Source organism: Dermatophagoides pteronyssinus, unplaced genomic scaffold (assembly GCF_027571235.1).
Source record: "Dermatophagoides pteronyssinus isolate colony J.1.1.1.1 unplaced genomic scaffold, Derpt_VIB-CSIC_2022.12 sq0020, whole genome shotgun sequence".
NCBI classification, from domain to species: Eukaryota; Metazoa; Arthropoda; class Arachnida; order Sarcoptiformes; family Pyroglyphidae; genus Dermatophagoides; species Dermatophagoides pteronyssinus.
This window is the reverse complement of record NW_027461544.1, coordinates 689,676-716,584: the sequence shown is the minus strand read 5'-3', so window position 1 is coordinate 716,584 and position 26,909 is coordinate 689,676. Positions and strand designations below refer to the sequence as shown.

Here is a 26,909-nt window from a genome sequence, read left to right as displayed (position 1 = left end):
TACTTTTAATGAGCAAAATTGTTTTTAGAATTGTAAAACAAAACAAACAAACAAACAAAAGTTTCATCGTTATCATCATTAATGAATTGGTCCAAAAAAAAGTGGCTTAAATTCGATGGTATTTTTTCTTTCCAATATTGATTATTTTCCATAAAAATTTTTGTTTTGAAAAAAACAACAACAACAGATTAAAGTTCATCTTCAAATTCATGATCATTAACATCATCATATCTATATTTAAGATGACATTTTTTCATCAATGATGATGATGTTGTTGATGATGTTGATGTTGATAATTCTTTTGGTAATTTTGTTAAATTTTTTCTATTTATAGTCATTGTTATTGTTGTTGTTGAATTTTGATGATGATTTGAATGATGACTATTACCGTTACCATCACCACCATTAGAATTATGATTCATCATGGCAATTAATTCATCATCTTTTACATCATCATCATCACCACCAGCACCTCCTCCATCATTTTCATCATTATCATCATCATCATGATTAACGGTAAATGTTTTTTGATTCGAATGAAATGTATTGTTATTCGATCGTATGGATAACTTTGAATGTAGAAAACGTACTGTTGTTGTTGTCATTGATGTTGATGTTGATGATGCTGTTGTTGTTGTTATTGGTTGTTTTCCAATTTTAAATCGATTTGATATCAATGAAGTCCAACCATGTTTACGATAATGTTGTTGATTATCATTATTGTTGCTATTTTTATCATTATTCAAACTATTCATTGTTATTTCTGAACGATGATTCAATGGTATTGTTGTTGATCGTGTACAATTAATTTGTGAATTATTATAATAAGATAATGGACGTTGTTGTTGATGATGATTTTGACGGCGACACCATTGATCAATACGTAATAATCGTAAAAATTTTGAACGAAATTTTCGTCCGAATATACAATAGATAACAAAATTAATTGATGAATTAATACAAACAAGTACATTGGCAAATATGGTCATCAATTCCAATACAGGTGTTCCTACTTTAAAATATGGTTCCAAACAATTACAAAGAAATGCCGGTGCATTACAAGCTACAATAAACGAAAACAAAATGAAATAAATAAAATCAAAATGAAATAATTTTTCCAAATAAAAATTTTCAAAATTTCAATAAATTAGTAATTAAAATTTACCTATAAATATTGCCACTATTGCAATAAACATTGATGCCAAATGTAATTCACTTTGTCTTGCTCTTGTTAATTCACTACGATTTTGACTTGCCTGTTGTACACTCAAATAAATTTTTACATTCAATGCAGCCAATAATGATAATGGTATTATATAATTAAATGTTAAATTTAAAAATATATAATAAACTTGATAATAGATTTTATTATGACGAAATTCAGTTGGTCGAACCTGATAACAAGTAGTATCAACTTCGGCAAATCTTGGTAAATTAAATAAAAATGCAACAATCGATAATAATGTTAATGCCCATATAGCACGTGCACGTGTTGATAATGTCATTGTCATTAATGGATGACAAACAGCTAAATAGCGTTCAATTGTTATTAAACATGTTGTCCATATTGATCCAGTTTGAGCAAATAATGCTAATGGATAAACAATTTTTACATAATAAACTAATGGAGAATAAGGCAAATCAATGGCTGGACATTCGATATTTGATGAATCATCTGAATCATTATCGTCAATTGAAATCCAATCACTTGAATTACTACAAAATCTTTGTTGATAATAATCATCATCAACAACATCATTGATTGTCATATTATAGTTTGTTTTAATAGCCGCCAATAATAATTTTGTAAAATGATTTTCAAATAATAATAATTTATCCGGTATGATGATTTTTCTTTCATTAAAATGATCCAATATATTGAGGGTTTTATTTAATATTTGAAAACATTTTGAATCCATTTGAATTGACCATTTTGTAATACAATTTTGTAATATTCGATCAATAGGTATTGAATTTTCTATATTCGAATAGGATTTTATACGTAATAATAGATTACAATATAAACTATTATCATTATTAGTTCTATTAGTAATGTTACAATTATATGTTAATATTATTGATGGAACGGATTCTATATTGATTAAACATTGTTCAACAAATAAATTGATAGAAGAATTTAATAATTCATTTAATTTTGAATGATCATAAGAATGTAAATGATGATGTTTGAATGGTGATGATAATGATAATGGTAAGGGAAATTCAATATTTTTTGATGATGATAATAATGGCACTGATGATGATGATGATGATATATATGAATTTGATGGAAAACCATTATTCGACATTTTCATCATCATCATCATCATTTTCATTGTTGTTGTTGTCATTATTAGATTTGATGATTCATTTTTATGAATATCATACATTGATGATGATGATGATGATGATGATAGTAATGAAGATGATTGAGGTAATGGTGGTGGTTCACCCAAACAATTTGTATCATTTATAAATGAAATATTTGCTACAACTGTAGCTAACATTTGTTGTTCATGTAGCTGTTGTAATTGATAATCAGCTATTGATGGTATATTTAACATTAATACAGAAAATATTAATACACCATTATCATATAATGTTAATACAGTTAAATAGATATTGATTGTTGATTTTCGCATATCTAAAAAAAAATTGTATCAAATAGAAAACAGAAAAATACATTAATTAAAAATAGAAAAATCAAATTCAAGTTTAAGTTTGTTTTTTTTTGTCAACAAAGCGATTATCATCAGGGCCAAAGAGGATGCCATTTGGTCTATTGATTCTTTATCGATTTCATTTCCAAATGACAATCATCATTTTCATAATAATAAACGAATCATAAAAAAAAATATCACAAAACAAACAAACAAACAAATTGTCTATCAACAACAAAAAAAGATGATGATGATAACGAAATATAATAATGGCAGTAGTAAATTTACTATGATGATGATCATCACATCTGCAGCCAATCAATACGAGATGATAGTTGAAGGAAATGAAGATGATATTTTTCTGCTGATATTGCTTATATAATTGATTCAATTAAAAATCCAACAAACAAACAAACAAACAAAATGAAAATTTGCTTGAAGCTATTGTCAAATTTGTCAATGAAGAACAAGCGAACAGAGGAAAAACAGCGTAAATAAGAAGAATTTAATGAATTTTAGTTTGGTTGATGATGATGGAATCAACAAGGAAAAAAAAATTGATTTTTTTCCAATTTTTTTTTGACATCCAAAAAAAAACCAATTCTAACATTAACACCATTGTTTGTTTTCGTTTTTTTTGTTGACCATTGATGACAAACAAACAAACAACCAAGAAAAAAAACTTGACAACAACAAAAACATTGTCTATTCTATGGATTCTTAAATTTTCAGTTTGAAAGAAATAAATTCTACAGGCAATGTTTTTGTGTTTTTTTTTGGCTGTTTTTCTTTGAAAACTGATTAAATATAGTAACAAAACAAAACAAAACGGTTGTTTTTTTCTAAACAAAACAAGGGATTTATTTTGTTGTTGTTGAATTTTTTAAATTGTAACAAAATGAACCAAAAAAAACCTTGAAACCAAGTTGATTTCAACAAAAAAAAAAAAAAAAAAAACAGAACCAAAAAAAACCGAAAAAAAACATTCGAATTCGAATGAGTGCAATTAACCAAACTAACAACTGTTGTGTGGATATAGCCTACTCCCAAAAAAAAAGTCATAATGTTTATTTTTGTTTTGTTTTGTTTTTGTTGTTTTTTTGGAATTTCGGAATTTAAAATTGTTTGAAAAACAATCAAAAAAGAGACAACCGAAAAAATATCATTTTGGCCAAATGTCAATTAATTTATTTCATTCTCGATCTCACTCCCACGCTGAAATTTCTTCTTCCTCCTCATTATTTGCATTCGAAATTGCCTCCGGTTCTAAAAACCAAACCAAACCAACCAACTACCAACAAAAAATTCATTGTAATATAATAATAATAATAATAATGTCGTGAATAAGACACGAATGAATTTTTTTTTTCGTTCCGCTTTTGTTTTTCTGTTTCATCATCTTTTTTTACAACGACAACAACAACAACAAAAAAAACAAACCAACAACTAACAAAACTACTATTATGTAATGTATAACCAGAAAAAAAGATAACATTATTATTATTAAAAAAAAAACTTTGTTATTTTCGTTTCGTTTCGTTATCATCATTATTATCTATGATGAAAATGTGTGAAAATCATTTTTGTTGTTGTTTCTGTTTCACTGTATTTCATCAGAAAAAATATTGGAATCTTTTTCATAAAAATTTCGTAATCCGAATGGAATGTTTTCAACAAACATTTTTTTCATTTCATTTTCAAGAATGAAAAAAAATATGAATTCTTTCTCGTATTCACGGAATTTTTTTTCTACTTGACTTTCATCTTTTCGTTCATTCATTCATATGTTTATCATATTCTATTTCGACAAAGTTAACAAACAATCTGACAATGATGATAAATCTGATTCAAAAGAAAGAAATTTCATTTTTTTTTGCCATTGTTATTTGCGTGCATGCATGATGATGATGTAAATAAAGTGTTATTATTATGATTTATTCCTTATTCTCTGTCTTCATTTTTTTTCAGATGTTGATTAAATTTTTTTTTTTCATTTTTTCTCATCATCATACTATAAAGGTATTTTGCTTTCACTTTCACTTTCACTTTTCTTTACTTTCACTTATTATTTTTCCCGTATTTATACAATGTATGTACCGAGAATTTTTTTTTTTTTTTGCAGAAAATGATTCTGGACAGGAGGATGTGTGTGTGTGGGGGAGGGGGTGGTAAAATATGACCCATATTGAATTTCGAAAAATGATGATGATTAGAAGGAGAAAAAAAAAGTTCTTGAGTGATGCTCAAGAGAGAAAGAGAGAGAGAGAGAGACAAGTGAAGAAATCGATAATAATGTCAATAAATAAGACAAGACAATTATAATTGACTGAATGATTAATAATTGAACAGATATCGATTAGCTAAAAATGTTTATTTTCTTTTCTTTTTTATAATATTTTCAAGTCAATTCTAATTTAGTTTTGCACTCAAATTTTAAGAAAAACTGTAATAAAATAACATTATTATTATTCCGATTCTTTCAATATTATCAAGTTCAAATATCGCGATAGAGAGAGAGAGAGAGAGAGAGAGAGAGAGAGAGAGAGAGAGAGAGAGAGAGAGAGAGAGAGAAAGAGAGAGAGAGAGAGAGAGAGAGAGAGAGAGAGAGAGAGAGAGAGAGAGAGAGAGAGAGAGAGAGAGAGAGAGAGAGAGAGAGAGAGAGAGAGAGAGAGAGAGAGAGAGAGAGAGAGAGAGAGAGAGAGAGAGAGAGAGAGAGAGAGAGAGAGAGAGAGAGAGAGAGAGAGAGAGAGAGAGAGAGAGAGAGAGAGAGAGAGAGAGAGAGAGAGAGAGAGAGAGAGAGAGAGAGAGAGAGAGAGAGAGAGAGAGAGAGAGTGAACTAAATGATTTGTTGATTTGTAGTTGATGCATTTTGATTTTGATAGAAAATCCAAATGAAATAAATGCAAAAATGAAATATAAAAAAAACTTTCTTTTTTACTGTCATTATATTGATTCCCATAGGGAAATTCGTTCATTCGTTCGTTCGTTTTTTTCTGCTTTTTTATCGTTGAATGATGAAGATTTTTTCTCCAAATCCAGCAAAAAACAAAACAAAAAAATTATCATCGTCATCATTAATAATCGTTGGTGATGATGATGATGATGAAATTTTCTGTCCAATTTGATATTGGGAAAACAAGCCAAAAAAGACCAACACACACGAAAAAAAAACAGACCCGATAATATTGATGATGTATCAAATCATCATCATCACATGGCTAACTAGAACAACAACAACAACAAAAACAACAACAAAAATGTAAAACATTAAGACATCAATCAAGAAAAATTTCATTACATCATACACATTGATCATGTGTGTATCATTTTGATGTTTTTTCGGTTTTTTTTGTTGTTGTTTGGCCATTCTTTTCTGTTTCTTGTTGTTTTTCTGTTTTTTTTGTTTGTTGTTTTCTGGTAGAAAAAAAAACGAAACAAATACATCATCATCATCTGACTTGATTCAAACTCTTTAGAGTGTATGTGTTAAATTCTTAATGGAAAGTCAATTTATTATCATCATCATTATCATCTTATGCTTCAATCTAATTCAAAACTCCTATAATTGTAACTAATAGCTTTATTTTACAAAATGGACAATCATCATCATTTTTGGTTCTTTTTTTTTATTTGGATCACTTTGGATCACTTATAGTGTATTAATTACAAATGATAATTGGATTCTATAGAAACATTTACAAAACCAATTTTGATGATGGAAAAAAAAATTGGGTTATAAGAATGAATGAATGAATGATGATGATGATGAAAGAAGAAAGAAAATTATCATCCAAGAGAAAATATATGTGTGTGTGTGTTTGGGCATCAATGAATAAATTATTGATATTTTTTTTTTGCCTGGAAAAAATTCTTTCTTTTTGTTCTTTTCTTTTCATTTCATTTCATTTCATTTCATTTCATTTCTTTCTTTCGTTTTCTTCTTCTTCTTCTACTTCTTCACTGAAAAAAATACCTAAACGATAAACTTCATTTCAATGCAAATCACGTTTACGTTCAAATAGTGTTGATTATCATTAAATCAAATTAGCAGTTTTTTATTATTGAAATATTCTTTTTTTATTATTTATAACTTTTTTTACAAACCTTTTGAAAATATTAAAATATATAATGTTATTGAATTGAATAAAAAACCAATGATTATAATAAACATATTTAAATAACCATAACAATAATATTTTAATTGTAATACCCATTCAGGATGTTCATTATCCATTATTCAATCAATCAATCAATCAATCAATCAATTAAACACAAATACACAGACAAACAAACAACATAAACAGGGAAGAAAATTCAGTTATTTTTTTTAAAAAAAAGAAGCACCAAGGTTAACTTTGATCAAAGAAATTGGGGATTGATTTCATTGTTTGAAAATGAGCAGCAGAAAACTTTTTTTTTTTGTTTTGTTTATCGTTTTGTTTTGACATAACTTAATTACAAATTTGATAAAAGGTTGTGTGCAAATATAATTTACTTTTTTTTCGCTTAATGATCCAGATATAATTGACGCTCAATATGACGATTATGGATGGATAATCTCCTCGGATAATATGCAAGTTTGTTGTTTTTTTTTCTTTTTTAAATTTTCCATTACACTATGTTTGTGTTTGCATTTGTATTTATAATAATAATAATCTATTTGGCGTCATTATTACCTACGTTACTCTTATATATTTATATTAGGCTTAATAAATTTATTGGACATCATTATTATTACAGAAAAAAAATGGTAATGATAAAATATGTGATTAATAATGTGATTGGGCTTTTTTTGAGGCAAAAACTAAAAAAACGATAGAATATATAACGAGAGAATATAACAAGTTTTGCTTAGTTAAGTTAGTTACTATGTGATTTATTTTTTTTTTTTGGATCATCAGTATTATTCGATTATGAATATTTTGTAATGTTTTTTATTATTATTATTTATTAGCCTAGACTAGATGAAAGCAAAGCAAAATCTACAAATTATAATTTATATATTTTGTAAAAAACGAAAACGAAAAAAGATGGTCATTATGAGAGAGAGAAAAATATTATTGGCGCATCCTTGCTTGCTTGGTTGTTTGTTTGTAAAAAACACCATGATGATGATAAATGATGATCATTACCATTATTATTATTATGATTATTATGAGAAGTAGAAAAAAACATTTATCCAGTCAAGTCAAGTTGGTTCAGTGTCTGATCATCATCATCATCATCATATCATATCATTTACTCCAAATGACATCTCTTCTTTTTTCTCTAGACTAGATCATCGCCAAAAAACTGAAATGAAAAATTCTCTCATAATGATAATTCTGGTTTTTCAAGCTCAATTTGTTTTGTTTTTGTTTTTTTAGGATAGAATATCATAGCCAAAGAACATTTGAAATAACAACAACAACAATCGAAATGAAAATAGTCAATAAACGATAAGATTTATGATAATGATCATCATCATCATCATCAAGATGATGATGTGACCAGGGAATTGAACAAACAAACAGCAAAAAAAAAGGTAAAAAAAATGAAATGAAATTTTTATTTGATTTGTTTTTGTTTTTTTCAGTGGAAATACGAAAAACAACTACAGTTATTTTCATAATAATAATAATAATTTTATTAAATTAACACACTGCCAACAAGATGGCATTTGTGTTTACTTGAAAAAAAAGAAAAGAGAGAAAAATTATAATTTTTCATTTTTTAGTTATTTTCATCATCATCAACATCATTATCATCATAAAAAAATGATTTCGTTTTTTTAAGAAAGAAAAGGGGAGAGAGATTTCACAGAAAAACTACAAAAACTACAAAAACAAAAAAACGACAATTTTCTTTCAAGTTTTTCTTTTCGTACAAAAGAATCAAGAATTTTTTTTGTCAAAATTTTCTTATATCAAATAAGATGCTTAAGAAGGAAAGAAGCCAGGGAAAAATAACAACAACAACAACAAAACATTCACCAGCAAAAAAAAAAAATGTTTTGCTGGTTTTGATGATTTATTTGCTGTGCGTGTCTGTACTGTTTTCCGTATGTGTGTGTGTGTGTGTGCACGTCCCAAGAGAAAATATATTCTTTGTTTTTTTTGGTTTTTTACCAAAATGAAATTTTAAACTTTTACGATTCTGTCATAATTATATTCAATGATGATGATGACGATGACGATGCTGACAATGAACGCACACATGAAAACAAACGGAAAAACTTTTTTTTTGTTGTAACATTAAACTGAAATGAATTGAAAATGAAATGGAAAAATGATAAAAAACATCCACTGCAAGAGAGAGAGAGAGAGAGAGAGAGAGAGAGAGAGAATGATTGGTGTGGTTATTGTCAAAAGCATTTTTACAAACCAAACATCATGTGAAAATTCAGTTGAAAATAGGAAAACCGAAACCCGAAAAAAAATAAAAGTACAGCATTCATTCGATCAATTTTTTGTTGTTTCTGTTGATATAATAGGAAATGAAATGAAAAATTTGTTGTTTTGTTTTGTTTTTTCAAACAACAATTTTTTTTGTTTGTTTGGTTTTTTTTGTCTAATTAATTAATATTATATTACCACAAAATAATGATGATGTTTGATGTGGTTAACATAGAGAAAAATTCTTGCATTCTTCTTCTTCTCTCTCTCTCTTCGATATGAATTTGTCCCGGGAAAACTACAAAAACAAAAAAAAACAATATTTGATTGAGGATTTTGCCATTATTTTGTTCTAACCATATTCTATTGAATGTCAAAAGTGAAGGAAAAAAACAAAACAAACAAACAAACAAAACGAATTCCAATGACAAAATGTTATGTCATTTCATTTCATTTCATTTCATTCTCTCTCTTTGCGTTTTCTCTGGCTTTTTGTTTCCATCAAATAAATCAAACACCAATGGATTAGGGGGATGAAAATATTTGCCTTCATCACGGAAGTCTGTTTCGAATCGAAAAAAAACTCGAAAAAAATTTGGCGAATTGAAAAAATGAAATAAAAAAATCAACAATCATGAATCATGATTTCAATGGAATTTTTTTATTGTCAATTTCGTTTTTTGTTTTGGACTTTATTTCATTTCCGAATGAATTTTTTCTTCATTCACTTCAATTCTGTGTGTTGCGTGTGGGTTTCAAAATCTTTTTCCTCTACACAAAACTTGTGGTTGGTTGGTTGTTTGTTTTTCGCGGGAAAAACAAAAATCCAAATAAACTTGAAACATTGAAGAAAAAACGCACCAACAACCAAAAAAAAAAACCAGAAAAACCAACAACAACAAAAAAGAAAACCAGAAAAAGCACCAAAGCAAAGATCAAAACGTTTCAAATTTCACGAGATGAAAAACCAAACTCTTATTTATCTCACAATATTTTTTTAATCAGTTATTAGCATCCATAATTTGAAAAATGTGTTTTTTCTTTTTCTTGTTGTTATCGCTGCAACTGTTGTTAAAATAGCCAATCATATTGGGAAAAAGCAAGCAAGCAAGCAAAAACAGAAAAAATCAATTTTTCTGTATGAAAAAAAAAGAAAGAAGAATCAAATTTCATAATATTTCCATATCCATAGATGTCTCGGTGTTTGTTTGTAATTTATAAAAATAGAATCGCAAAAAATACAAAAGTTGTAATGGAAATTTTTTTTACACTTATTTTTCTAAAAATAGAAACAAAGTAAAAAAAAAATCTTACCTTTACTTGAATTCAATATATACAATGTTATTGTATTACCCAATAAACCTAATATACAGATTATATTGGATAAAATACCATAGGAATAATATTTGATTATTTCCAACATTTTCTTTTCTTTTCTTTTCTTTCTTTCTTTCTCGATGTGTTTGCTGTTGCTATTTGATTTTTTGATTGATTGATTTTCTTTCAAACTTCCACAAAAAAAAAACAAATCGAAAAAATTGACAATGAATGAAACACCAAGCAAAACAATGGCTAAACGAAAAACATTTTCTTCAAAAATCACTTAAAGATGCTGCACCACACAGTTTAATTCTTGATGACGATAATGATGTTTGGTTTTTGGTGATAATAATGATGACCAATATGAGATTTATTGTTTGTTTGTTTGTTTGTTTTGGTTGATAAATCTTAAAATAACCATTTTTATTTTCCCCCATTTAGATTTGTTTCATTTGAAAAGCTCTTTTCGATTTTTTTGTTTTTTCCCCGATGATGATGATGATAATCACCAATTTAATTATAAAAATTTTTTGCCAACAAACAAAAATCGAAAAATCAAAATCAAAATCAAAAAAAAAACGAAAAAAAAATCAATAAGGTTTTTGTTGTGAAGAATTTTCGTGAATGAATGATTTTCACATTATAATCTCACTTTGAAACACACACACACAGCAAACAATATGGCTAGATTATTATACTTTTCATCATCAAAATAATAATAATTTTTAATTGGAAATTTTACTTTTTCTTCTTCTTTCACTTTCTACCCAATTTGGATGCGGATTAATTTTTTTTTCATTGCTTATAAATTTCACAATATATATTTGACATTGAGCATATGAAATAAAGACGAAGGAAAAATGACGAAAATGATGAAAACAAAAAGTGAAGAGAAGAGATAAAAAGAGTGGTTGTTGTTAATAATAATAAAGGATGATGATTTTGGTTGATGATAATTGCATCAGGAAATCGATCAGATGAATTACCGGTTTTTTCTTTTTCTTTTTCTCCAGATTCAGCTCACTTAATCGATCATCGATTTGTGAATAAAAAACAATACGAAATTGTTTATCGTCGTTTGTTTGTTTTTGTTTTTGTTTTTGTTTTTGGTTCAAAGCAAACAAATCAATTTTGCTGTTGCTGTTCAATGATCATGTTTCATTTGAATTACTGACTGACTGTCAAATGATGATGTTATAATGAAAATTACAAAATTCAGAAAATACCGGGATTCGATCGTTATTTTTGAAGAAATTTTCTTCTTCGGAAAAAAAAAGTTACAAAGAATTTAAAGTTTTGAATACAACAACCGGATTGATATTGAAAACAACAACGAGAAACAACATTTTATACTACGATGACAACTGGCCAAATCATTGAACTAAAATAACCAAACCAAAAAAGAAAAAGTTGAAAACTTAGCATCATCATTGAATAACCAGAAGAAGAAGAAGAAAAAGAAAAACCGAACCGAGTCTGCGTTGATTTTTTTTTCTGTCTTCTATTATTTGAAAATTCTGTTCATTCTGAATATAATAATACCCGAAACACACAGGGACGACCATTGGTGAAAAAAGAAGCGAAAAAAAATTCAAAATTGCGCATTGAATATGTGGATTCGATAATATTATGAAAATATATTTTCATATTGAGAAAATTAAACCATCATTATTTATCCAAAAAACATCCAGCTTTTTATATAATTTGATCAAACAACAAGCAATTTTCTTCTTCCATTGAAATCATCATCAACAACAACAACAGCGAAGTCCATTTGCTCTTATCCTCTGGTCATCATCAATAACTTGATGAGATGACAGCAAAGAAACACAGAGAGAGAGAGAGAGAGAGAGAGAGAGAGAGAGAGAGAGAGAGAGAGAAATTATCAATAAAACATAAATATTACCAATATATAGCCTTACTAATTATTGATGATTATGATTTTTTTTTGTTTTTCTTTCTATGTTCTTATTTTTCTTTGGTTTTTCTTTTGTTTTGTTTTCCTTTGAAAATTAAAATCTGAATAAGAACAAGAAAACAGTAACAACATAATATGATAATGGCGCCATTGAATAAAAGGCATAAAAGTAAACAAAACAAAACAAAACAAAACAAAATAATCTTGTTCAGGTTGAATCTTTTTCAGGTTGAATAAATGAATGGATTTTTTTTCTGTTTTTCTGTTTGTTTGTTTTGGTTCTGTTTAGTTTAGTTTAGTTTCGTTACGTTTGGTTATCCAATATCAACATATCATCATCAACAACAACAACAACGTCATCATATTTTTTTTCTAATTATCGTTTGGCAAATTCAGAAACTTTCATTTTCATCGAATCGAAAAAGAAATGAAGAATTGATGAATCGGATGAATAAACCTCATCATTGGTTTTTCTCTCTGTGTGTGTATGTCTCTCTTATTTACCGGATTGATAATTTTTCTTCTTTTTTTTTGGCCAACCAAATATATCGGATAATCATCGAATAATAACATTCGAATCGTTATTATTGAAACTCCAAAAAAGAAAAAGGAAAGAAGAAAAATATCAATTCAAATGCTGATCAGCGTTCTTCAACCATATTGAATAACTGAATGAATGCTTTCGTCTACTTTTATTTACATTGTTATAAAGCAGTCATGCAAAAAAAAAAAATGGGAAAAAAATAGGAAAAATTCTTTTGAACATAAGAAAGTCCATAGAAAAGAAAAAAAATTCATTTTGTGCATCTATTTTTTCTTCCATGGAAAAACATTCAAAATTAACTTCTTTTTTGTTGTTGTTGCAGGTATTTAAATTTCTTCAGGAAGCATGTTAAAAGAAAAAAAAGGTGCCCAAGATTATTTTGAATTTCATTATGGAAAAAAAAAATTTTTATTCTGAATTTTATAATGAATATATTTAGCAAAAGAGGAGAAGAGAGAGAGAGAGAGAGAGGGATGGAGTGTGCTAAAATGAAATGAAAGAAAAGAGTTAATTAGAATAAAAAACATTTTCAAAAAAATTTCATTGTTTAAGTTCATTGTCATCATTATCATTATTGATTGTTTTTGTTTGTTTGTTTGTTGTTGTTAAATGGTTAATAACAACAAACAAACAACAACAACAACAATGACAATGTTTGATTTTTGATTTAACACATAAATGCTCGAGTGGGGTATATTTTTACCCCAGATTATACAAAAAAAAAAAAAAAATTTCTAAGTTCGAAATCGCTTAATGTTAAATCAATGGTGGGGTGAAAAAAAATACCCCACGCGAGCAATGATGTGTTAAATTTATTCAATCAAATTCGTATCATCATCATTGATTGATTATATGTGATCTATCTGATGTATGTTTCTTTGTTCTGCAAGTTTTCTTTCGCATGTCAACAAACGGACCAAAAAAAAAGAAAAGAAAATAATCGATTAAAATCCGATTAAATCAAACAAGGACGATTTATTTACCGATTTATTTGTATTCAAACAACAACAACAAAACGAAACGAAACAAAGTAAATGCGTTTTGTTTTGATTATGTACTGTTTAATTAGTGGTGCCTAACCTGGTAAATTGGAAACAAAACAAAAGAAAAACAAAATTAGATTCTGTGTCTATGGAGATTTCAAGTATGCAAGTTGAATATTTTCTTTTTTTTTCACATTCGAACAATTTGAAACAATCAACATTTTGGTTGTTCGGAAAATTCGAAAAAAAGAAAAAGAAAAATCAGCTGGCGTTCGAGAATTGATCAAACAAACAAACAAAAAACTTTGTTAAAATTTGAAAAAAGAAAACTTTTTTTTAATCCTAAAATTTTCATCATTAGTAAAAATGTCCAAACAATTTGATGATGAACGTGGCCAGCGATCTGAAGCTTCATTTCAAACAAATAAAATGATGATGATGAACAAAACAAATTCAACTTTAAATGATTCGACATACGAATCATCGTCATCCATTAGAGAATCTTCTTCTCTTCATCATGATGACGATGGTATGGAAAACGAAGAAGAAAAAGAAGAAGATCAAGAAATATCAATGTCAAACAATAATGATGATGATGATCGACAGAATTTGACATGGAATGAAAAAATGGTGTATGGAAAAACTTTAAGAAAAAGCAAACATTGAGAAAATATTCTTGAAAAAAAGTTTCTAACTTTGTTCTAATCATCTTCTTTTTCTGTTTTTTCCCCCTTTCCATTAGGATACTATTACAGAATTTTAGCCAAGAGCAATTTAGCCGTTATGAAATGTGTAGACGTTCAAAATTTTCAAAATCTATTATAAAAAAATTAATACGTTCAATAACAAATGTAACTATCAATGATCGTACTGCAATTGCATTAGCAGGTATTGCTAAAGTTTATGTTGGACAATTAATTGAAACAGGTAAATTGAAAACAATCAATCGATAAAAGTAGTTAAATGAATGAATGATTTTTTTTTAATTCGAAAATTATGTCCCCCCCCCAAAAAAAAATAGCATTAGATTATCAACAATCAATCGGTGAACAAGGACCATTAATGCCAAAACATATACGTGAATCATATCGACAATTGAATCGTCAAAATCAAACTATTTCTAATTTTTGTAATAATATTTGTATTGTTGGTAATCGAAATAAATTGAATGATCAATTTATTTGAAAAATTAGCAATATGACTTTGTAATTTTTTTTTTGAGAAAAAAAATGAAATAAAATTTTTATAAAAATTTTTTTTGCTGGTTGAAATAATGCTTGAAAAAAATGGTCTTTCAGGGTTAATTTGAATTTTTTTTTTTTTTTTTTTTTTTTTGGTGAAAATAATGAGAAATCATTCATGACTGTGTCATTCATGAATTTATTTTTTTTATTTTTTTTTCATAATTATTCCATGATAATTAAGTGTTAAAAAAAACCAAACCAAACAAAATTTGCTGTATGTGATGCATGTGACGTATTCTACACACGTTAGTCGATTTGAATAATTTTTTATTCAAATTTTTTTTTTTTTTGAACAGCAGTTGAACAAACAAACATTTCAATTTCATTTTGACTAAGGACTTTGATATTATTATTATCATCATTTTGTTCAAACCTGAATTCAACTTTTTTTCTCTTTCTATCTCTATCTCTCTCTCTAAATAAACAAATAAGATTTGTCAAATCAATCATCATTCTGCTGCTGCTGATGCTGCTGCTTCTGCATTACTTTTTTTTTTTTGTTCAATACAATTTTTTGTTTTTTGTTTTCGCAATGTTTTATTGTCATTTAAATCAATATATATTCAATATGATTATTAGGCGTGTATTATGTAACACACGCATACAGCAGCAGCAGCAGCAGCAGCAGCAGATAGCAGAGATGACATGCATCCAATTTTTTTGACAAAAAAAGGAAGAAGAAAGTTATCATAGTCAATGTGCTGATGAGAGAGCAGACCAGGACCAGAAAAGAAAATTTTTGATTGAAAAAAAGCTATGAATTTTTTTTTCTTTCAAAAAATGTTTTAAAACCATCGATAACGAAATAACAAAAAATTTTATCAATCTTGCTTGGCTGTATATTTAATTATAATATATTCACCCTAAAGGATGAAACTATGTGAAAAAAGATGATGTTCTAACTTGTCTTGTCTTTTTTTGTTTCGTGATCCAATTTGAAAGTTTTTTTTTCTTTTCTTTCCATTTTGTTTGACAAAAATTTTTCTTTTTTTCTTTTTTTCGAGAATGATTTAAAATCAAATCAACGAAATAATGATGAGTTTTTGAAAAAATCCTGATAAAATTCTGTTTTGCTGCTGCTGCTGTTTTTCTGTTGTCCGGAAATCATTTTCTTTCCTTCTCTATTATTATTCTATATCCATTCACAGTGAAGCAAAAAATTGTGAAATATTTTTTTTGTTTGTTTGTTTGTTTCATTGATACAAAAAAAAATTGGTTATTATTTTGTTTTCATTGATTGATCAATTTGCTGTTTGAAAATTCTTTGATTCCTGTAGTTGTTGTTTGTTTTTGTTGTTGTTGTTTGTTTTTGCTTGTTTGATTGATGTCAAATTGTTTACAACGATCAAATTCAACAACAACAACAACAAAAAGAAAAAAAAACCTTTTAGTTTTGTTTCCGATGAAATACCGAGAATATGCACATCATGGCAAGAAACAAAAAAAAAAATATGGCAAATTAATTGCAAAATGAATGAAAATATTAGTTCGGATGAAAAGAAAAAAAGAAAAAGAAAATTTTCAATTAATTTATTTACAAATTACATTCGTCGTTTATTTTCAATATAACTTGAATCGTTATAAAATGAAGAATTTTATTCCATCATTCAGATTAATCGGATACGAAATTTTAACTAATCTTTTTTACTTCTTTTTCAAAGGAAAAAAAATGAATGTTGTTAAATCATTCATAATGAAACGGTGATATAGCAAAAAATTGAGTAAAACAGAGAATTCAAGAAAATTGGCAAAATTATTTATTTCCATTGAAAATACAAAATTATTTATGTATGTGTGTGTGTGTAATGTAATGTGTTTGTAATCTGTTTATTTATATAAATATAAATCTATTATGAAAGATGTTAGCAAAATAAATAATCTATATATATTTTACATATTTGTATTTTTTTTTAGGTAAAATAATTATTATGAACAAAAAAAAAATGTCCTATTTATAGTGAATATATATATTGGGTGATTTGAAAAATGATGATTCAGAAATGTGAAAAAGTCATCCATATCAATAAGATCAAAATGATGTTTCGTTTACGTTTTCGTTTTCGTTTCTTTTACGTTTTCGTTTCACTTATTTTTTTTGCACATTTGACTTTGAATTCAACAACACAACAAATCAAATGATGTTTCACAACAGTAAACACAAAATTTCAACAGAAAATAAACCAAGAATCATATTGCATTTATCTTCTTCATGATAATGATGATGTTGATGATGATAATAGAGCTGCCTCAAAAAAAACTATTTGTCAGTTATTTTTAGTCCATGAGAAAAAAAAACTGACAAATGTGAACAACATATGTAGCAACAAACAAACAAAAACATTATACATAATTGTATGAAAAAAAAGAAAATCAAGTAAATAAAAAAAAATGAAAGCAAAATCAATCTTGTTGCCCATCTGGCTTATTATCACAAATGAATTTGGGTATTATTATTTTTTTTTCTTCTTTGCTGTCATATAAACACATTAGCTATCATTTCCATTTGGCACAACAACAAAAAAAAAGAAGATTTTATCAAGCTAATTCATTTAACTTGACTTCAATTTTTTTTTGCTCCATTAAATACCAGATTCAGCCATTGCTTCATCGTCTGTGACAAAATGAAAAAAAAATGTAATTGAAAATAATGATATTATTATTATTGATGTTGTAAATGTTGAAAATCTGGAATTCTACTATTACTTACCTTCATATCCAGCATTTTCATGCATTTCGATTAATTCTTCTTTACCTTCCAATACACTCATCAAACATTCATGAATACAGATATATTGTTGCTGTTATTGAAAAAAATATAATGAAACAATCATATTTAGAGTTTATACACGCACACAAACAAATTATCAAACATACCTCATTTTGAACCATCCATACACGTTCTTTACGCATTTCATGTACAATACCAAATATATCGACCGTATCATATTTTTTAATGTGTTGAAGAATTCGATCCAATGCAATAAATGTACCAGATCTTCCAACACCTGCCGAACAATGTACAACTATTGGTTTATTATTGTCGGTAGTTATTCGTTCACGAAATGATCGTACAAATTTAACTAATGTATTTGGTGGTTCTGGTACACCAAAATCCGGCCATGTTGTAAAATGAAAATGTCTAACAATACGATATTGATCACCCTATGTATATCGAAACAAATATAAAAATTTTCAGCAAAAAATTTCTAATTAAATAAAAGCTTACCCTCATCACTTTAAACTCAGAAATTGTCCAATCTTGATATTGAGTTTCATTTAGAATGGTAACTTGTATATTACCATAGAATACTGGCTGTGTATCATATGGCCAATAACGATCACATTTTTCTCTACCTTTTTCAATACATCTTGTAAGCATTACAATTGCACGAGAATTTTGTTCCCAAACCATACGCCAAAAATCATCACGAGTTGAATGTAATGGACCTTGTGTGACAATAAATTCTCTTGGTGAATTATGTCCAGGTATATAATTAGCATTAATATAATCAGATCCTTCTTCATCATCAGTGGGCAATAATTTAACCCGAGAATGATCATAAGGTAAAATGTTTGTAAAACGATTTTTCGGACGATTAACAGGCAAATCAGCTGCATTACATGGTCGATCACGACCAACATGTTTTAATAATTCAAATTCTTCACTAAAACGAAAATCTGAATCGGCTGACATTAATCGAAAATGATCGGAAAAATCTTTAAATTTGATTGGTCGATTAGTAATGATTTCGCCTTCAACAATCGATAAATTATCGCCAACAGTACTTCCTGTTACGGTGCCCATTACATTGACACCACCAAGTCCTGCACCATCTTTTAACATTATTGGCATACCATTTGGTCCGATTGTAGACATGTGATGATGTTGATGTTGATGTATAAATTTACCACCATCTTTAAATGGACCTAATCGATTACGACGTAAATAGACGACCATGAGTATCAATAGAATAAGGAATATGAATGGAGCCAATATTGATAGGTAAAGTGCTGTATGATCTGGATCAGTAGACATTGCATATGAATATACGGTATCGGTAAATTTTTCACTTGTTGTAAATGCTCGTATTTTAATTTTGTATGTAGAACCCGGTTTCAATGGCCCGTTACAGTATTTAGGTGAACCACCTCGAATCGAAGTTGAATGTCGTAAATGTTGTTTAATATCACATTGTTCAGCACCAATGACAAAATCTTCGATTTGTGAATTATTAAAAGGATAAAATGGATCGGTTGTTTGATAAGGTGGCCATACACCATAATCTTGTATATCGAACCATGATGGCAAATCTAATACATTAGAATTGACTGTATCATCTTCGGCAACAATAATTGCATATGATTGTATTGAACCATACATAGTGGAGAAATAATTTTTTCGAAATCTAATTCGTATTGTTCTTGTAGTATGTCCTACTTCAGTAGGAAAAACAGTATCAGCCGGTGGTGGTGCCGACCAAATAGGCATCGTTTCTTCCCATACTGCTTTATGACCGGGTCCAACTTTAGTATGAGCTTGTATTTGAAATACATATGTTTTCCCAGGTAATAGATTATAGATAGTACCTTGAGTTTCATATGGTTCAAATAATTGATGTTTAGTTATTGTTGCAATTGTTGATTTAATCCAATAGACAATTTTATAACCAGTTAGAATACCATTCATTTCGGATTGTGGTAATGACCATTGTAATGTTATTTCATTTGGTTTAACATCGACTGATTGAAAATAGGATACTTTTCCTGGTACTGATTCAAGTGTTAAAAATGTTTGCGATACAGGTGTTGAACGTAACATTGTCGATGTACCATATCCTGATAATGTAGTTACAATAAATGTATAATTATTATGTGGTTTTAGATTTCTATATTCAATCTTTTCGATTAATGTTACGTTAACTACAAGTGTTTTTTCATGTGGATCAAAATATTGTACTTCGTAACCATCTTTATCACCATAAGGTACATCCCAACTTAATGTCATCTCTGAATCAGTGATTGATAAACCATTAATATTTCGGATCGGTTCCGGATAAAGTCGTGCTTGACGTTGAATAGGTACGGATAATGTTTGACCACTTATCGTCCATATGGAAAGATTATATAAACGACCAGGAATTAGATTATCAAACAAAACAAAACGATTTGTATCATTCCATTGTTTTTCTTGTGATGGTATTGTTGTGCCAGATAATTGAAAACGATAACGATCAAAAATCACGTTTCTTAATGGTGTAGGTGTATATTTAATGCCCAATGTTTTTGTTTCATGTTCACCAACAATTACATTGATGACTGAATCGATAACCGGAACTTTAAAAGAAAAAAAATTGAAACAAAATTCTTTTTGAAACAAAAATTCACTTACTTGTTCGTACTTGTACACCGATTCCTTCGGAACGAAGTTTAAAACTTATTACATAAAAACGAAATGAATATTCTTCACCTGGTTTTAGATCCTGAATGAATACAGTGATCAAATCACCTGGCCTTGTACCATTATAATAATTAATACGTCTTGATTCTTGTAGTTTAGGTTGATTAACTGGATTATAAATTATGCTAAAATAATCAATAACACCTTCTGGTGCTAACCATTGAAAAGTGATATTATGTGAATCGATTGTCGTTTTTATGCTAGCAATCGAATTTGGAAACATAGTTTGTTCTAATTCACGTATATCTGGACTTTCAGCACGATTCGAAACGGATGAAACACGTACAGTGTACATTTCACCGGCAACTAAATTTTTAATCTCCATTGATGTTGTATTGACAATGCCTAAATCTCGCCAAACAGTTTGTCTGGTTGGACGATATCGAGCAATATAATGATCGACTAATGAATCAGTAGGTGCAGACCACGATAACATCATCGATGAATTTGAATGTTGAGCTACGTGCAATGTTTCAGGTGGACGAGGAAATATTGTCTGAAAATATGAATGTGGATCACTAATCAATCCATGGCTAATAGCATAGACAGATATTTCATAAATGGCACCAGGATACAGATCTTCAAGTACGGCCCAATTTGATCGTACAATACGTTCTTTTTTCTCTTTTGTGTCGTTTCGTATCCAAATTATTTTATAAGAATCTTGTTTACTTGTTACATCCCATTTCCAACTAATGTTCAATGTACGACCAGAAATAGGTTCAAGTACACCAATTACTGGTGATGCTGGTTTGGTTGGTTGTGATATCACAACATAATCTGAATATACATTATTTGATATAGCTGCAACTGAAATTGAATAATTACGACCGGCTAATAAATTGGATAAATGTACATAAGTATCTTTAGTAACTTCAATGGCAGCATCCGAATTGAATGCATCCAATTCATGATAGGTAATTATGAACGAATCCTGACGAGAATGATTATCAGGACGCCAAGAAAGATGAATTCCCGAATATTTATCCGGATCAGATTTTAAATCCAGTACAGGTAATGGTCGTGTTGTTATATTGGTTGCAATAGCCGATGAAATCACATTACCAGATACTGTCTTAACGGTAACTTCATAGGTTTCACCTGGCTGTAATCCTTCGTCCGAAAAACGAACAATTCGAGGATCATCTTTGAATACCATTTTGGGTGAAACATTTTTTAAGCCGATCGATATTTGATAACGATCAAATTCACATTCGCCAACAGGTGGATCCCAAATAACATCAAATGAAGATGATGTTACAGTAGCACGATTGAATGAAAGATTGGACGGTGATAATGGAACTGTACGATATTGAGCTTCTGTTGGATCGGAAATTTGATTTCGACTAACGGTTTGTACTGTTATGTTGTAGATTCGTCCAGGTATTAAACCATCAAAAGATGTTTGTACCGGACCAGGTGGATCGGATTCTTTTTTCACAAACAGTATTGATTGATGAGCATCTTGTGGAAATATCGATACTTTGTATTGATCAAATATACCGGAAGGATATGGTGGTTGCCAAAGAACTAACAAAGTAGTTTCATTACGGAACCAAACAATAAAACGACCGGGAGTATTCGGTTTTGTCGTAAACGTAACCGATTCATTGCGAGATTGTCTTCCATTTGATATTACAGATACGGAAATTTCATAAGTACCACCGGCAGTAAGATTACGTATGGACAAAGGTAAACGATCATTTATGGATACATCCAATTGATAAGGACGAAAATCATGTTCAGCCATTGGTTCTTTTGGTACTACAGTTACTTTATAACCATCAATATTAGAATCGGTCATTATATCGGATGTTTTCCATTCTAATTCAATTTGTTTACCACTTAATACTTGTACTTGTAAATCATCAACAGGTGGAACTATAGTAACAGAATAATAATAAAAATAAAATTAACATTGATATTTCAGATATAACGTGCTATTAAATTACATACCAAAATTAGCATCAGCCATATTGATTATAAAATAAAAAGTTATCAAAAAAAATACAAAAAATAGTTGCCTTAATTGATTGAAAGAACGACTAGATAGATAATGACATTTATAATAATCATTCTTATCAATTATTATTTTTGATTGATTTTGTATCGATAAATCGATACGAATCATTTGTTTCCGCCTTTTATGTCGATGAAAACAAAATTGTTGCCGTTCATGTTGTTGTATATCACCGGAACTATTCGAATATACACAGTTTGATTTACAGTTATTTTTTCTAAAAAATTGACTCGAAATAGCTGCCATGATTGCTTCTTTTTTTTTGTTTGAAATACAAAAAAAATTAATCAGGCATTCGAAAAAAAATGGCACACACTGAAAATTGATGTGAAAAAAAGGTAAAGCTGCAGATTGGATTTTATCAATGATGAAGGTGATGATTATGGTACATCATCAAAAGGTATTTCATTTTTTTCATAACTTTGTATGGTGCTGATGATGTCATTGTCCATTTTTTTTGTCACACGCAAACAAACTCTTCATCATTGTTACTCATCTCATTTGTCCACTTTTAACAATCATCATCATCACTATAGGTAAAAATAATGACGTTTTGTTCATTCTGGTGAAAATCAAAATAGCCTAACGTTGATTTTGTTTGTGTGTTGACATGAACAACAACCTGTTGTTGTTGTTGTTGCTATTATTATTGTTGTTGCTGGCCAAACATCAGTATCAACAATTGTTCAAACATTTCATAAAATTATTGTGTGTGTGAAATTCGAGTTTTTCGTATTCAACTTTAATGAACGATGGGTAAATTTGATCAATTTTCACAATCAATTTATCAAAAACAAAAAACAATGCAAAAAAAACAAAAACAATCAAAATAGAATCAACAGGTTGATGGGAAACAAAACGGAACAAGAAAAATGATTGTTTAAAATGAAAATCGTTGTTGTTCGTTGTTCAGGATGAGACAATTTGACTTTTCTTCCAAATCCAAATCCTTGGATCATTTTCAAGACGTCATCGTTGTCAAAAGAAGAAAAAAAGAGCTTGTTGATCACCATGAAATCTTTAAGAAGCTCACCTTCATATTCGATGTTTGGATAGTGGTCATTTCTCTTTCACAAATCTTTTCTTTTCTCTCTGTATTCGAAAAGCAGTGGCATTTGACATTTGTATCCTCGAAAAAAAAATATATTCTTTATGTTGTAGTAGCAAACAAAACTGAAAAGGAAAAACAGGATTCAGGTCAATTAAAATCCTCGAAAAATTATTGACCTCATCAATGGTAGTGGTAACTATAGTTTGATTGAATGAAAAAAAAAGAATAAGAGGTTGCATGCATGCTTTTTTTGTCGATAAAAATTAAGAAAAAGAAAGAAGAAAAAAAAACGGAAACCTGTCATCCGACCATGTTTTATCATTAAAATGTTTCAAAGATCCAGAAAAAGAGAGAGAAAATTTTTTCCAAAAAAAAAAGTTGAAACATCAAATCTTCAATTGTGGAACAATGTTTGTGTAAGGGAAATTTTGTGGTAGTGGTAAAATTTTCCGAACGGAACTAATTTCTTCCGTTTCAAATATTGGAATCGAATTCGATGAAAAAAAAAACAAAAATGATTCGAATTGAAATTGGCAATTCAATTTTGTAAGTCATTTCTCTCCAGTTTTTTCAACAAAAAAAAATCTTGTATTTCCACTTTCATTTTAAAATAGGTATGTGATAATAACAAAATGCCAATCTCTGTGTATCATTTTTGTCATTTGTGATTTGCGATTTTTCGGGTTGAAAACAAAACGGAAAACTTATGCAACCAACAACAAGAAAAACGGATCGATATCGACAATTTACCGTCGGTCGGTCCATCTATCGGTAATAATGGTAACATTTTGTTCGATTTTCAAAATCTAATAGGATTGCCAAGAACCCGTTAATATTAATCAAAAATCTGTAAATAATTATTTTTGTGTAAAAAACAAAATTACCGACTATAAAATCTATTACAATAACCGATTCCACCAAAAAAACAGCTACTCGAATTAGAACAAGTTGAAATATTACAAACAAAAAAAAAAGTGAAAAAGAAAAGAGAATGATGGTCACGATCCATAGTTGAACAGCTTTATTTGGCATCCATTTCTGTTTGATTGAAAAAAATCATAATCATAATGCTGATGACCTTGATTTCATTTCATGAATGACTCATTTTTTATTTCATTTTTTTCATCAGGATAGACGCGGAGGGGGATATCAGAAAATGGCTATAAATGAAAATTCCATTTACTTCTTTATTATTACCATCAAAAAAGAATGAATGACCTAATGACCTCAATGATAATAATAATGAATATCATTATCAATATCGAAGTAACATCGATTTATAAAATACCTATTACAACATCATGACTTTTTCTCAAGAATTTCTAATTTTTCTCTATACTAATTTTGGTAATTTATTGATTGATTGATTGATTGATTGATTAACATTTTGTGACTGGCTGGGGGATGTGAAATGTTACAATCAACAAAAATGGGAAAAAAATACTGGATTCAATCGATCCAACAACAAAAAAAAATCGAGTTGATTACATATTTGGGTTGAGAAATTGAAAATATTTTTTATTTCAAATCTTTATTATTATCAACAACAAAAACTGTGATTGGTTTTTGATAGCAAAAAACAGCAACAACAACAACAAATCAGTTCAATCAGTTGAAACATATCGAGGAAAATAGCTATTATTTTTTGTTTGTTTGTTTTGAATTGTCAAAAAAAAAAAATGAAGATGATGACATTGAAGATTGGATTCATCAATGTAAGTTTGTGATTGATTTGGCTTTTTTTTGATCATTTTGAAAATTATTCCGCAGGTATTACCATTTTCATGGTTGGAACTTGATCCAAATACATCACAATATACGGTAGCCGGTGGATTTGAATCACGAATGTGGCAACTTGCAAGTGAATATTTTAATTTTACAATCGAATGGAAACGTCGAGTAGATCGTCAATTTGGTGCTCAACTTGAAAATGGATCTTGGTCCGGTATGATAGCCGAAATAATCGATAATCAAATTGATTTAGCTGTAGGTGGCTTGATGACAACTTCAAAACGTTTAGATGTAGTGGATTTTCTTTATCCACATGGTCGAGATAAGTTTACATTCGTCTATCCACCAATTTCACATAGCGGAAGCCCAATTAATCTTCTAATACGACCATTTCATCATAATGTTTACATTGCTATTTTATTGTGTGTAATTCTTTTCTGGTTGTTCAGTTTAATCGAAAAGAATTGGCTACGTTCATCACGACAACAACAAAATGTTAAACATAATCTTCTGTGGATTAATCTTCATTTACTTGTAAGACAACCATATCAAAGAATGTCATCAACTAGTACTTCAATTCGTATTGCTTGCATTTTTTGGACATTTTCAAGTCTAGTATTAGCAAATTTTTATCTTGGTACACTTTGTTCAATATTAACACTACCTGAAATTGATGAAGTTGATACAATTGATGAATTTGTTGATGCTTGTATTTCTGGTCGTTTAATTCCGATGGCCATAGATAATACAAGTATTGTTGAATTTTTTCGGGTATGTTTCTTCAACAACAACAACAATGATCGTTACAATTGAATAACATAATTTTCTTTTCTTTTTTTTCCGTAAATAGAATTCTCAAGATAGTAAATTACTCACAATTTGGTCATTCATCGTATTGGTATCGAATAGTTCTGTTCCATTAAATCTAATAGTTTCAGCACATCGTCCTTATTCATCATTGATTGCACCACGTGAAGCTATGTTATTTCAACAAAAAATAAAAGGCGAAGATAAAATCTTTGTACCGCCTGATGAACAATCAACACTTTTTCCATCATTTGTGGCCACACCGATTCGAAAAGGTTTTCAAAACAAAAAATTGTTTGAAAATTTGTAAGTTAAACAATTATATCCAATCAATTTTTTTTTAAAAAGAATTTTCTTATCAATTCATCTATTCAAGTATATCTCGTTTGATTACTACAGGATTAATTCTTCGTTGGCAAATGCTCGATTCTATTAAATATAAATTCAAAATTGATGTTAACGCAAAAGTTTCACCAGAAACAATTGATGAATATGAAAGTGAAGTTATTAATTTTATAGATTTTACATTAGAAAATTTAAAAAGTATTTTCTATCTATATTTGATCATGATCTTGATTTCATTGTTCACATTCATTATCGAAATATTCAAACATTTTGTTATTTTTAAAAATTCCTTTTCAATATTGTTTTTCAACCACCCGATGAGAATTTCTCATTCATCTAAAAAATAATTAATTTTTTTTTTCATTTGTATCGATCCTGTGATTTTTTTTTCGTCAAACCTTTTTCAACTGGTTAAAGTTGTTTTTCTATATGTATATTGTACACCGGAAACTTT

General features: G+C 28.4%; 4 protein-coding genes across 16 annotated transcripts; 2 read left to right on the top strand and 2 right to left on the bottom strand.

Moving 5' to 3' along the window:
• Positions 1-37: 37 nt before the first annotated feature.
• LOC113790865 (uncharacterized) lies at positions 38-11,710 on the bottom strand. Of its 2 annotated transcripts, none has more exons than XM_075822754.1 (3): positions 10,349-11,710; positions 1,166-2,644; positions 38-1,063 (listed from the first exon to the last, which is right to left on the bottom strand). In XM_075822754.1, exons 1-3 carry the CDS (start codon positions 10,455-10,457, stop codon positions 189-191), a joined length of 2,463 nt encoding a protein of 820 aa, XP_075678869.1. In that variant the 5' UTR covers positions 10,458-11,710; the 3' UTR covers positions 38-188. The 2 variants fall into 2 exon arrangements, with proteins under 2 accessions (XP_075678869.1, XP_075678868.1); XM_075822753.1 differs by lacking the exon at positions 10,349-11,710 and adding an exon at positions 6,765-6,909.
• Positions 3,735-26,909, top strand: LOC113789508 (putative glutamate receptor). Of its 11 annotated transcripts, XM_075822760.1 has the most exons (7): positions 3,735-4,125; positions 7,179-7,233; positions 8,027-8,184; positions 24,702-25,287; positions 25,343-26,074; positions 26,154-26,416; positions 26,487-26,909. In XM_075822760.1, the coding sequence occupies exons 4-7, from the start codon at positions 25,252-25,254 to the stop codon at positions 26,800-26,802; spliced, it is 1,347 nt and encodes a 448-aa protein (XP_075678875.1). In that variant the 5' UTR covers positions 3,735-4,125; positions 7,179-7,233; positions 8,027-8,184; positions 24,702-25,251; the 3' UTR covers positions 26,803-26,909. The 11 variants fall into 11 exon arrangements, with proteins under 11 accessions (XP_075678875.1, XP_075678881.1, XP_075678884.1 ...); XM_075822766.1 differs by lacking the exon at positions 7,179-7,233 and having other exon boundaries at positions 3,735-3,971; positions 8,032-8,184; XM_075822762.1 differs by lacking the exon at positions 3,735-4,125 and having other exon boundaries at positions 7,087-7,233.
• Positions 13,699-15,022, top strand: LOC113789513 (uncharacterized). 2 transcript variants are annotated; one of them, XM_075822775.1, is made up of 4 exons: positions 13,699-13,899; positions 14,161-14,431; positions 14,542-14,726; positions 14,821-15,022. In XM_075822775.1, exons 2-4 carry the CDS (start codon positions 14,166-14,168, stop codon positions 14,982-14,984), a joined length of 615 nt encoding a protein of 204 aa, XP_075678890.1. In that variant the 5' UTR covers positions 13,699-13,899; positions 14,161-14,165; the 3' UTR covers positions 14,985-15,022. The 2 variants fall into 2 exon arrangements, with proteins under 2 accessions (XP_075678890.1, XP_075678889.1); XM_075822774.1 differs by lacking the exon at positions 13,699-13,899 and having other exon boundaries at positions 13,979-14,431.
• On the bottom strand, positions 16,778-23,549 carry LOC113789506 (tyrosine-protein phosphatase 10D-like). The gene is made up of 6 exons (XM_027339055.2): positions 22,458-23,549; positions 20,433-22,382; positions 18,270-20,377; positions 17,918-18,205; positions 17,751-17,841; positions 16,778-17,654 (listed from the first exon to the last, which is right to left on the bottom strand). Exons 1-6 carry the CDS (start codon positions 22,765-22,767, stop codon positions 17,623-17,625), a joined length of 4,779 nt encoding a protein of 1,592 aa, XP_027194856.2. The 5' UTR covers positions 22,768-23,549; the 3' UTR covers positions 16,778-17,622.